Source organism: Macrosteles quadrilineatus, unplaced genomic scaffold (assembly GCF_028750875.1).
Source record: "Macrosteles quadrilineatus isolate MER2022 unplaced genomic scaffold, UCM_ALF_1.0 Scaffold_1__1_contigs__length_201487025, whole genome shotgun sequence".
Taxonomy (NCBI): Eukaryota; Metazoa; Arthropoda; class Insecta; order Hemiptera; family Cicadellidae; genus Macrosteles; species Macrosteles quadrilineatus.
In genome coordinates this window covers 73,070,733-73,084,842 of record NW_026542594.1, presented here as the reverse complement: position 1 = coordinate 73,084,842, position 14,110 = coordinate 73,070,733, and the positions used below count along the sequence as shown (strand labels likewise).

Here is a 14,110-nt window from a genome sequence, read left to right as displayed (position 1 = left end):
ACCACTTCCCTAAAGGGCTGGGAAAGGGATCCCAATCGCAAAACAAAAACCAACGATACAAAGTTGTTTATCGGAAATTGCTTGTCCGGTTTGACGATTATTTAGCATTGATTTTTGTATGATTTAGTAGGGACCAGGAGAAATATTTGAATTAATGTAAATGATTTGCTGTTTTATATCAAAATACAACATTGCACAATCGTGATATTTTAGGTCATTTACCAGTGACCTTTAATACGCATCCGTTAGTGCTGTTTTAGAAGAGAAACACGTCGATAGTTAAACAAGATTTATGTTCCCGTAGTTGAAAACGATAAATATGTAAACCTATAAAACATTAGATAACTCATTAAAAATAACGGCATAAAAACGCCATTATTCTTTCTCTTTATTCTTGAATTATTTCTTTGGTTTCCTTCTTTCATCCAAGCATTCGACAAAGGTTACCATGGTTACTAATCACCCCATTAGCCTCATGTAGTGCTTGGAACAACTATTTTTGATACGAGACCCAGGGGTCTCGTATCTTAATAGAGTAAAAGTTTATTACTTCAGTGCGTTACGTGATCTTTTATCTCGTTCATTTTATATTTAATAGTTGATACACCAAGAAAAATGCATTATATATGTACAAGTTTTTATTTCTTTACGATAACTGTACACTGAAATATCGATGTCGTAATTTTTGGAAAGAAGCCAAATTATGGGTCCCGCACTACGGGCTAGGTACGATACGAGGACTCGGGATCTCGTAGCGCAGTGAATGTGTTAAACCCCATAAATACACCATCTTCAATCCCCCCCGGCTACAATTGGGGATAGTCTATTGAGCTATGAAGAATTCACAACCTTACTCTGCCAAGTAGAAGCTATACTAAATAGCAGACCTCTGACACCACTTTTTTTTTGAGCCTGGTAAACTTGAAGCTCTTACACCGGGACACTTTCTTGTCGGCGAACCCTTAGTAACATTACCTGAAACTGATGTAGCTGATATACCAACAAACCGCTTAAAGAGATGGCAACTAGTCAAGTCCTTCACCCAACGAATATGGAAGAGATGGCACAAAGAATATATATACACATTGCAGCAGCGCACTAAATGGACAAAGTCTCACAAGAACTTAGAAGTGAACGACTTAGTTTTGATACATGAAGACAATCACCCACCTCTGCATTGGAAACTTGGCCGTATCACCAAAGTATTCTCAGGCAAAGACAACATAGTCAGTATCAAGTCCTTAAATTATATAATAACAAGATACAAGAGAATGTACAACCCATTTTATTCAACTATTTTAACTGAATGAAAAATATAAAAACACAAACATAAACATTAGAAACAATAACATAAACCATGTGTGTTAAGAAATCATATGTTGATGACAACTCCTTATTAATCCTCCCCCTCAAATTTACACGGCCGAATGTGGTTAATGTGCCTTCTCCAAACCTGCCCATTGTCCATCTCGATTTGATAATGCACCAATCCTTCTCTCCTTCTTATGTTTCCAAATATCCACTTTCCGTCTTTTCCGAAATTGCGCACCTGAACCCTGTCCCCCACCCGAAACTCTCTTTTGATTTTAGTACATCCGTCGGGCATTTCTGTGTGATCTTGGGGTTTCTTCATAAGATCCAGCCTTGTCCTTATTCGTCTCCCAAACATAAGTTCATATGCCGAGGACCCTGTAGCATTTGTGGCATTCCTTAGTGACATTAGGATGTGATTTATTTTGAAGTGCAAATCTCCTCCATCATTCTCCATTGCTATTAACTGTTTCTTTACAGTCTGAACAAATCTCTCTGCCTGTCCGTTGGTTGCAGGGTGATAGGGGGCAGAGAATTTGTGTGTGACGCCACAAGCTTGTAGAAATTGGTTGAAAATAGATGATGTGAAGTTAGGGCCATTGTCAGAGACTAACGTGAACGGGTAACCAAAGGTGGAGAAGAGTTTCCTGAGCTGTTGAATGCACCAATTAGATGTTGTAGTTTTGGTTGGTATGACTTCAACCCACTTTGAATAGGCATCAACGATAACAAAAAGGTATTGCCCATAAATTGGGCCTGCGAAGTCGATGTGTATTCGTTGCCAAGGTCCTGATGGAACCAGCCAAGGATGGACATCTACTTTTTCAGGAAGATTCTGCTTCAAACAGCATGGACGACAAGACTTTGCTAGATCTTCTATGTTACGGTCAATGTGTTTCCAGTAACAAAAACTTCTTGCAAGATTTTTCATTTTCACAACTCCTAAGTGTCCTAGATGAAGTTCATTGAGTACTTTTCCTTGTAGTTTTTCAGGAATTACTACTCTGGAACCACGAAAAATGCAGCCATCATGAAGTGAATACTCATTATTCTTCAAGCCAATATGTTCTAAATCCGTGCCATCTTGAAGTGCTTTCAAAAGAGGTTTTAGCTCATTGTCGTTTGATGTTTCATTTGCAATATTTTCATGTGTTACAGGCATTGATTCAATTTGATTAATGAAAAAGGCTTCGTGTTGATCGATTTGATTTGTCGGTGGATGCTCATTAGGAAAGCGAGACATGTAGTCTGCATTACCATGTGATTTGGTGTTCCTATATTCAATAGTATAATCAAAGCCAGAGAGGAAGTGAGCGTAATTGAAAATACGTGTGGCAGTCATAGTAGGTAAGGTTCTGTATGGGTCAAAAATTGAAACAAGTGGTTTATGATCGGTTACAAGGATAAACTTTCTGCCATAACAATACTGGTAGAACTTCTTCAATCCCCAGTAAATCGCCAGTGCCTCTTTGTCTATCTGACTGTACTTTTTCTCACTTGCAGTGAGAGATCGAGAAGCGAATGAAATTGGTCGTTCAGTACCATCTTTGTAGCGGTGAGAAAGAACAATTCCTAATCCGACTGGAGAAGCATCCGTGGCTAGCACTAAGGTTTCATTTTCATCAAAATGAGCAATGACCCGGTCACTAGCTATCTCAGCCTTAACTTTTTCAACGCATTTATCACATTCTCTGGTCCAAACGAACTTAGTGTGTGCCTTTAATAGATTGTGTAGTGGATTCAAGATTGTGTTCAAATTGGGAATAAATTTCTGGTAGTAATTAGTCAAGCCCAGGAATGTTCGTAGCTCTGACACATTTGACGGTTTTGGTGATTTTAAGATTGCTTCCACTTTGTCCTTGTTCTTGTGTAGACCATTTTGATCTATAGTATGTCCAAGGTAATCGATTTGTGTTTGAAAAAACTTACATTTGTCTTTATTTAGTTTGAGGTTGTGTCTCCTGATGACTTTCAAAACACTTTCTAGCCTTGTTAGGGCCTCAGACTCAGTCGAACCTTGAATAATAATATCGTCAAAAAAACACTGAACTCCATCAATTCCAGAAAGTATTTTGTCCATAAACCCTTGCCATAGAGCCGGAGCCGTCTTGATTCCGAACATGAGTTGATTTACCTTATATTGTCCTTTATGTGTACTGATTGTTTGAAGTAGCGCACTTTCTTGGTCCATTGCCATGTGTAAATAAGCGTTACTAATGTCTAGTGTACAAAAGTACTTACCACCACTCATTTTTGCAAAAATGTCCTCTATACGTGGAATAGGGTATTTGATGTCCTTAATTTGTTTATTTAAGGTCACTTTGAAATCTGCACAGATTCTGATCTTGCCGCTGGGTTTCACAACTGGAACAATTGGAGTTCCCCAATCACTTTGTTCGACCTTCGAGATGATTCCTATTTTTTCCAATCTGTCCAGTTCTTCTTCAACTTTAGGTCTTAAAGCATATGGCACTAAACGAGGTTTCATGTAAACCGGTTTGGCATCTTCAAGTAGTTGTATATGACCTTCTACCTCGGGAATAACACCAATATTTTGATCAAATACATCCTTGTAATTCTCAATCAGTCTATCGATATCTGCATGCATGTGAGAACTTGTAATACTCCTAAGGTCAGCCCAATCTAGTTTAACTTCCCTTATCCAATCACGTCCAAAGATAGGATCGACATTCCGGTTGATCACGTATAGTTTACCAATGAAATCGTGATTTTTGTATGTGCATTTCACAAATACATATCCAACAGGCTCGAAAACCTCCCCAGTATAAGTACGAAGTTCCACTTTCGTTTTGTGAATGGATTTGTTCAATCCTAGATTCATGTAATCCTTGTAAGATATGGTGCTCAATGCGGCCCCAGTATCTAGTTCCATTGTAATTTCATTTCCCTCAATGTTCACCTTCAAATTAAACTTATCTGAGTTTTTTGAAGTTATTAAGTTCATTTCATAAGACTCATCTTCTTCAATTAAGACATCAGCTTGACATGTGTTTCTCAAGTTCTTAAATTTTGCCATGGAATTCTCGCTCAGACACACTCGAGCGATGTGACCCATCTTTCCACATTTTCTACACCAGTGTTCAGTAAATTTACATTTGTTAGCTTTATGCTTTTCGTCACCGCATCTGTAACACTTCCCCTTAAGTGATTGGAATGTGAATGAACTGTTGTTGTGTCCTATAGATTTAATTCTCATTTTGCTGTTTGTATTGAATTGTTTATTAGTAGTATTTGAGATCACTTGATTAATTTCGGCTTTATGTTTTGAAGATGTTATCATTGTATTTTCAGTTTTAGAAAGTTCCATTATCTTAGCAGTATTTATGACTTCCTGGAAGGTCTTGTCTGATTCTACTTGTAGTAGTTTCGTTCTTATCTCAGCGTCTCGCAATCCCCTGATGAACTGTAAACGTAGCATAGTTTCAGCTGTAGATTTTCCACAAGAACATTTGAATTCACAAGGAGTAACAAGTTTCTTTAGTTCAACTGTAAAATATGTAACGGACTCACCTACCATTTGCTCTCGTACTATAAAATTATGTTGCCGTGCCCAAACGCTTGGTTGAGGATCCAAGTATTGCTTTAGTAAAGCTATAAGGTCATCATAATCTTTCTGAAGTGGCGTTTCAGGTGTACAAATGTTGTAGAGCTTTTGATGTAACGTGGGAGGTAGGGCATTAAGTAGGGTGAATGTCTTTGTAGTTTCGTCTGATATGTGTTTCAGGTGCATAAATACTTCAAGTCTTTTTGTAAAATTGTCAAAAGATTCATCTTCACTGAAAGGTACAAATGAAATATGGAATGTTGAAGCTATATTGCCAGTAGAGTTGCTTGCATTACCATTGAATTCTTGAGTTGAATTCGAAAGTGAAATAGGTTTCAACTGCCTCAACATAATCTTCAACTTAATGAATACTTCTTCAATGTCCATCTTGTAATTTACTTCTTCATCCAGGTCTGTGTCGTTTATTATTAGTTCTATGTTCTCTTGTACTTCAAGAAATTTAGTCCATGTTGAGTCCAGAAGTTCTAGACGTTCGTCAACTTGCCCAGGATCAATTTCCTGATTGTTCAGCTTGTTTGTTAATTTAGTAAATTGTGCCTTGATTGATTTTCTAATCCTTTTGTAACTTGTAATGTTAGTTGACTCCATTTTGGTTTTCCTCGTCGCCAGTTATCAAGTCCTTAAATCTATATAAATAAAATTATAGTTTTGTCTGTACATTGCTCAGAATTATATATATTTTAGGTTATTTTTACGTCTTATACATTAAATAAGCAGAAACGAGTCTTATCTCAATTTCTGTCTGTCTGTCTGTCTGTCTGTCTGTCTGTCTGTCTGTCTTTCCCTTTGTCTGTAACACTCAAGATGGCATTTTACGCTATCTTCTCCTGGAAAACGAGAGTACCTATCAAGATCCAAGTCATTTTAATGTATTCACTGGATTAGCGAGATTGTCTTTAGCCATTAAAATATGGCCTCACTACTTTGTAAATAATATTACGAACGTTCAAAAATGTAGTTTTGTGCGATTTATGTCAAGTTTTCGTCCAATTTTTATTGCATAATCATCTATGAAATAACGAACAGCTGTTCGGATCAAGATTATTTTTCCTAGCTGTCACTGATATGTTTACAAATGTTGTTTACAAATACCGCAACCTTTTTCAATCACGTTTTGAATGTAAATCCCAAGTGATTAAAAACGTTTTTCTTACATAACGGATTTAATTAATCGAAAGTGCAATAATATAGTGTAATAGTGTAACCGTGTAAATGAAATTAAATAACTAGGCATCATCCAGTTCAGGAACCAGAGATTCTTTGTGTATAAATTGTTCTTGAGTTTTGATAACCAGAAAGAAGACCTTGAATCAGTGTTGTATACGGCTGGGAAACTTTAAATTTAATAATGATCGTCGCCAATGGCTTAGAAATATGGTTTCCACTCATTGACACGGCGCTTCAATGGCGGTTGTGTAAAGTGGTAAGTAAAAAATCACAACTGCAGTGGTTGATTGTAACAATGTGTTATTTTCTGTTCCTACCATTGACTATATATATATATAGTCAATAGTACCTACTCACCGTGTGATGCAATCGCTGGACCATACAGCCATGCTCTTGGGTACGTACGCCTACCCAATTATTCATAACAAACTGTTCGACGACGATCCTTGATACCGGTACTTTTCCCTAGAATACACGGCCTACCTACTTAAGAAATAAAATTACAAACGTCCAAAAACCCAACGTTGTGTGATTTTTGTCACATTTCCTTCTAATGTTATTAGATAGCCTTTACCAATCATTGTTTAGAGAATAGGTACGTAGGGCCTAATCTATTAAATAACAAAAAGTTGTTTGTATGAGGTTGTTTTTTTTAAAAACTGACACAGATAAGTTTACATTAAAAGTTGTTTACAAATAAAGCAATTATTGGGAAATAACTTTGATTGCCGTTTTAAAACGTTTTACGAGAAAATCAAAAACCAAGAGATCAATAACCTCGGGACTTGATTAACTCATATAATTGGTCGGCTGTACTATAGTTCTCAACTGTGAACGTTGGTTTTTGGTACCGGTTCTATTCCTTAGAACCGTTGGTACTGTTGGTAGTAGCAAGAATCATTTTTAAGTACCAACACATCACTGTACTTTACAAATTAGTTATCGTTGGTGTTGCACCTTATTTATTATTACAGGCGTATTCAATTTAATTGATGTCTTAACTGTACAATTTTTGCTTTTTCTTTCTTGATTCCAAAATGTTAGTTTATGTTAAGAAAACGATAACGCACTTTAGTAAAACATTTATTCAACTAACCATAATGAATTGTTTAAACGCTTTACGTTGTTTATGTATCAATAGTTAGTGGCCTATTTTGGTAATATTTACTATAAATTACCAATCGTCTATACCAGGGTGGCTGGACCACCCTGGACCAGTCGTCTTCATTTCATATAGTAAGCCGTCATTTCGGGTCATCATCGGTCCAAGCAAATATACATTGTTATGATGAAATTTGATGACATTAACAAAATATTTTAGATACTAATTTTACAAGTACTTTGTTATGCTTAAAGCGTAGCAAACCCCCTAATTAAGTTCTGTATTTTTGTGTGTATGTCTGTTAGTAAAGCATTAATGTCCTTATTTCTCAGTGTTTCACGGAAAGGACAAAAGTACCTTTATAATGAAAATGTCAACACGAATAAAGTGTTAAATTCGGAGGTTGAAGTAGTACCTTAAATACTTTTAACCATTGTGGAAGGTAACTTTCAATTATAGGCCTACATTAGGGCTATGCCTCATAGATCTATAAAGCATTTTTTAGTTTAATCATTGGATTTAACATATGGACCAACACGACCCAGGTTACATTTAATTTCGAAGCATTTGTTTTGGCTTGAAACTGTCAGTTACTGTATTTGCGAAGGTTTATATACTGTATAATAGTTTTGCCAGCATATCTGAAAATATGCAAACCAAATTCTGTTCTTAATAAAAAGGTTTCAATAACTGACTACAATAAGATCCCCGTGCGTAGAACGGGCACACAGCTAGTTATATAATAACAAGATACAAGAGAATGTACAACCCATTTTATTCAACTATTTTAACTGAATGAAAAATATAAAAACACAAACATTAGAAACAATAACATAAACCATGTGTGTTAAGAAATCATATGTTGATGACAACTCCTTATTAGTCAGAGTGGCTGAAGTGTACAAAAGATCAGGACTAATCACTCGCCCTATAGTGAAGCTTTCCCCTCTTCCTGTAGATTAAGGTAAGCTTCAAAACCCTTTATGTTTTTCATTCTTTTAGTTTTACTTAACAGTTATTTATAGATTTTTTGTTCTCAAAGTTGCATTGCTTTTAGTTCTGTTTTTGAGTTTAATTTGTTACCATATATTGTAGAACTAAAGAGTTCAAGGGGGCCGAGATGTTAAATATTTATTAGTTTTCTTTATTTCAATCATATTTCAATTATTCCAAACAAGTCAATAAAAATTCATTAACCAATGTTTATGTTAACAGTTTATTATTTTCTATACTTATTTAATTTAGTTTATTATTAGAGCGTAACGTGAAGTTGTGCAGGAAACTTTCTTTTTAGGGAAATAATTAGAGAGTGAGGCCCTGGGGCCCTTTAAAGTTTTGTATTTCTCCATAAGATTAACATAGGAAACAAAAAGTTTTTTATGAAACTCCAGCTGTTGTCGGAAATTAAAAGTGAGAAGAAGAAAATATGTTAATTTTGTAAACAGTCAATAAGTTTGCTAATTTAACAGTTTGCTACATACATTTACTGACTTGGTTGAAATGAAATATTTACTATTTGAATTTGGGTTGGCATAAAAATTTCAATGAAAACAAGTGAGAGAGCCTGGATAAATTGATATACTAAAAAGAAAACTGAATTAACACTGTGCTGCATTTCTTAGTAATCATTGAAAGAGCCGATTTGCAAACTATGGAAACATAGGAAAGTCATAGAACACAACCAAGGAGAAGAAATAGAAATAATGTTTTTTTAGAATTTATAATTGTTATTATAGATAACCTAATGCGGCTATGAGTAAGGCCATTTGCAGAAAACAATAAAAAACAAGATAAGTTAAGTTTTTGAAAAATGATAAGATATTTACAAGAAATGTTGATTATATCGATCTGTTATGTACATCTTGAGTATTTCCATAATCTTTGAGTCGAATCTTTTAAAGTCATTAGAAATTATGACTTCTATTCCTTTTGAAATAACATCTGTAATACTTAGCAACTGCTCGATTTTGAGCAACGGGGACCTTTCGGGGAACTTTTGTTAAAGTTTAAATTACAATTCATTTCAATATTAAAAATTATCATATGTTATTACATCAAATTATATTATATCACATTATATCTTAAATAATATTTCTTTATTGAGAATTTTTTTGTTGTCCTAGGACGCTAGGCACGAGCCTGGGATTATTTTCACATTACTTCAGACTAGACCTAGGGGTTGTGGCATTATCACTTAGATAAAATCCATTGGTGACTTGGCGGGGATGGAACCTGGGACCTCAGGGACTGAAGTCCCTCGCTCTAACCCCTACGCAGCTCGCTGATTATTAAGATTGGCAACACTGTTAATGCAAGCAGTTTATTAACTAACTCCAAATAAATGTACAACAATTAAAAATTATTTAAAAACAAAACATGTGACTGTGATGAAGATTAGAAACGAGACTTTCTCTGCAGGACAAACCCCCCACCACCGCGCCATGACTCAGAATGTGCGTCCTGTTTAGAAAGCATTGAGAACCTGTTTTGCGAAGGAGTGGGGGATTGTGGGAGAGCCCCTCACGAAAACTTAAGAAAAATTATAAAATTAATTTTTAAATTATAAAATACATTGTTTTTATTATAAAATTCATTTTTTTTATTATTAAACTAATTTTATAATTTTTAATTATGAAATGAAACTGTCATAACAACCTAAACAACCAAACTTGCTGATAATATAAATACCCCCGCCGCAGCAAACCTGCAGACTAAGCGAATTTCAACTTGTCTGATTACATTATTACTAAAATATTTCCATGAATAAGACATATTTAGGCTATTCCCAATTTAAATAACATTAGATTTAACGAGTGCTTAGGTTTGCTGCTAAGGGGAAGGTAAAAAGTGTTTTTTGGCCATACGTCAATAGTATAGGATAAAATAAATAAATTTGCCAAATTTTATCAACATATATCCATAAACAAGTAAACTACAACAGTTTTCATTTTCTCCATAATAATAACATGGGAATTTAAAATTACACTATTTTTGAATTGTCTCCGTGACTGTTAGGCATACAACAGCGCTTCAATAAACTAAATTACTTATTTTTTTAAGTTCTACAAAATGGTTTAAAAAGTAATTGCAAATTTTTTTGTTTTCAGGGAAAAAAATGGGAAAACCCCATTTTTACCCCATAAAACCCCCCATAAACCCCCGTTCCCATGGTCCGATTATGCTGGTTCGCGAACTCATTCGAATAAACGTAGGTTTACTTACACGTTTATACCAAATTTCATCAAAATCGGATCATTTTTGCTCGAGTTATCGTGCTAACGGACACGTATATATATATATATATATATATAGATATATAAATATATAAATATAGGTATAAATATATAAATATAGGTATAAATATATAAATATATATATATAATATTTTTGTTTGAAATTAGGTTAACACACTTGAAAATGTCCTTAGAGACGAAACATGTTGTGATTTATTAAATAAAAAAGAATATAAAAAAAGGGTACTCATGTTATTTTACATATTATTTATTAATATATATATATATATATATGAATTTGAACGAATGGTGTTTTTAGCCTCTAGGGACCTCAAAACGAAAAAAAAAATCAGTCCCGGGTCCAGGTCTTACCATGAGTACTACGGTAATAGCTTATTCCCTATATGGGAAATTCGCTAAAAAGATATAAGATAAAAATAAAATGGAGGTTTACTAATAAAAAGTTAGTGTGACCGGAGGGATTCGATCTCGATACCTCATGAATATCAGTCAAGTACGCTATCCACTACACCACGAACATCGATGTCTTCAATTCGTGTCGTTCGAACAGTTTGGATGTTCCATTCTGATTTTAATTCCGCTGTCCCGGCACAGCGCGGTGGTGAGGGGGTTTGGTCCTCCATAGAAGGTCTCATGATTAGAAGGAAGCCAGAATGAACTGAATGAAGATGCATGCTAGTAAATTAAATCATCAAAGAAGAAAGTGTTACTATGGAAATTAAGTGATATTTATTTTATGTAATCAAAGCAAATACAGTCCACTCAAACAAAAAATTTAAAACTATTTTTACCCATCTATTTTATCTATTTTATCTACCCACGGGCTTCACCCCGTTTGACTTCATAAGTATTAACCCTCCAAGTGTCTCTAGTTTTGGTCTTAATGTTCGCCCATTTAATGCGCAATCGCAGGGTTTTATTAAAATGTTTCTTAGAAACTTAAAAACAATGTAAAGTATACTGTTTTATATATAATTTTGTTTAGAAAATTATGGGCTTCAATGTAACATATAAAACATTACAAAAAAAATGTTCAACAATTTTTGTGGGGTTAACAATTCTCAACAATTATTAAATAAATGAAAAAAAATTATGTTTGCTCTCAATAAATTGTTATAATTTATAGTTCAACAAATATTTTTAAATAGCCACTTTGTTCAAAATTTTATGAGGATTCCAAAAATGTAATAATTTAAGGAAGTAGGTTTGCAAATAAATAAGTTATGGGCAAAAAACAGATTTCTGTACATAGCGTTTAGCTAAGAATGAATAGCCTAACCATAGCTAGGAATCTGGCTGATAATTTACATCAATATCACTACCTACTTCTTCAGGATCATCAACCAGCCCTTCAAAATCACTTAAATCTTCTTATAATGCACCACGTATATCACTACTTTTGATTTTTAACACTAAAACAATGATAAACTTAATAAAACACATCAGTCATCGGTGCGAGGTTAACCAAGCTGTTTACAAATACACACGTCAGCTGTCTGCTACAATATTTTCAGAACTAAAATAAAAAGCGTATAGAAACAGACATCAGGAGAAAGCTCTGAATCTGCTGAAAAAAACGATACCTAACTCGATCCAGTTCAATCTGATTCAGTCAGTCGCAGAGCCGTCGCCGTAAACAGTGTTTGTGAGTCGCAAAAGCGACACATGACACTACAGCGGATGTGTTATGAGTCGCTTTTACGACACATAACACTCGGAGGGTTAATAAAAATATTGATTGGTTAGGTTAAGCTGAAATAAACAAAACAGAGTATAGTAATACAAACAAAAATAATCTCACCTGATTTTGATTTTAATAAGGTAATAAATTGAAAGAATAACATACAAATGAATACAGCTGAGGTATTTTTAACATTAGGTATATGGAAAGTTCCCTTTGGAAAGCAATTACGACCTTATAGGGCAATTTAAGAAATAATGGATAGTTTTACGCAAGGTTTCTCGTCATGACGAACATTTTAAGTATACGGTTTATGGGGGTGTGACTTGTAGTTTTCTCAAAAGTTCATGCGGGTACTTTTGGCTTTATATATACTGTAGATATCATGACAAGCTCATTATTACTGGGTAGGCCTAAGAACAAGAACTCATTACTCAAGTTTTATTCTATTACAGCTGTACTCTACCTTAATTTGACAAACAGCGTTGTTCTGGACGGCAGCTCCCAGTAGCCGAGCAGACTCAGACCGAATCACGGACGAGCTCGAGTTGAGGGATGGATACACTATCATCGGCAGTCTATAAAACAATCCTTCAATCAAACTCTCATCCTGTAGCTAACAGTCAACCCAAATTATATTTATCTGTACCAACTGCAAAGGTAATACAATTGAACCAACAATACATATAAAACTTTCTTCCTGTTCCTACCATAATGATATATAATCAGAAAATATTTGTTTAAAATAATGAATGAAAATTACTTGTGATAAAATATCAACTCTAGAAAAGCAAGATTGCAAAAACCATATGCATAGCAGCCAATAGTTGCAAAAGAATACTGAACACAGCACCTGCTTCAATGTTTGTCCATAAATAAGCAAGTACTAGAGTAACTGTTGCTCGAAATATTTTTAGGCTGCTGTTCAATGCACTTTGAGACCTTTTTTGGGGATAAATTTAATGGTTTTTGTTGCTGAGTAGCGCTAGTAAACATGCACAACCCTTTTCGTTGGTTTAATAACATTCAAGGGCTCTATATTATGTTTTCACTAAGCTGAATGAATACATCAAAGTAACCTCTCTGAAAAGTTTGCATTAAATTGCAATTTTGGAGATTTATGACTTTACATAAAAAAAATTATTAAAAATTTTATCCAGTTGCTGTAAACCACTATTAATTTAACAAAATATGGACACAGCTCATATGGGCAACGTGCCCTTCTGCACTTGTATTATTTTGTATTGAATAATTGAAAACATGTATGAAATTAATCTCATGAACCTATGATGATCTGTCTTAAATAATATGATAAAATATAGGCAAAAGTGGTCACAATGACATATTATGGATAACCTAATGCTTCTATGAGTGGGACACATTTGTAGAAAACACCAAAAAACAAGATCAGCTTGGGTTTTCTCCCATAAGGGCCGGACTACACGAGCGTATGAAACGCCACCGACAGTACGCGCAAAAATGTCTAGGACTACATGAAGCCGACAATCAGCAGCGTATTGAACGCGAGAACATTGACTACACGAGCGTATAGAACGCCCAATGTGACTGACATTTGGACCGTTCCAATATGGAAACGATACTGTACAAGTCGGATGTGTAGCTGGTATGATATATTGTTGCAGGCTGTTAAGAAGAAACGTCGTGCAAAGAGGCGTTGGTAGTCACACCCAACATTCTCGAGTTGTTTAGTAACTGGGCAGTTTCAAGTAATGTTTCCATAGAATGTACTCAGACAAATTCTTTCAGCAATACAAATACAAATATTGAGACACAAAAAACAATAAAAAAACTACTCCAATTAATCTTTCTTGTACTGAAATATACCATTCCTCTTTCATATCATTTGGATGAATTACGGGTGATTAAATGTTTTAATTACGGTATAACCGTAAAATGTCAATACTTTGAGAGCGAGATACTAGAATCGCCCACACACTCAAACAGTCCAACTGTAACCATTGATGTATAATAGCTACGATTTAGAGCTA

At 34.6% G+C, this 14,110-nt stretch overlaps 1 protein-coding gene across 2 annotated transcripts in view; it reads right to left on the bottom strand.

The window, feature by feature from the left end:
- Positions 1-14,110, bottom strand: part of LOC128983584 (nucleotide exchange factor SIL1) — a 161,565-nt gene that overhangs the window by 47,096 nt on the left and 100,359 nt on the right. For both annotated transcript variants that reach the window (XM_054402918.1, XM_054402917.1), the window contains exon 5: positions 12,568-12,679. In XM_054402918.1, coding sequence (XP_054258893.1) covers positions 12,568-12,679 — 112 coding nt within the window. The remainder of the gene's footprint in view (positions 1-12,567; positions 12,680-14,110) is intronic.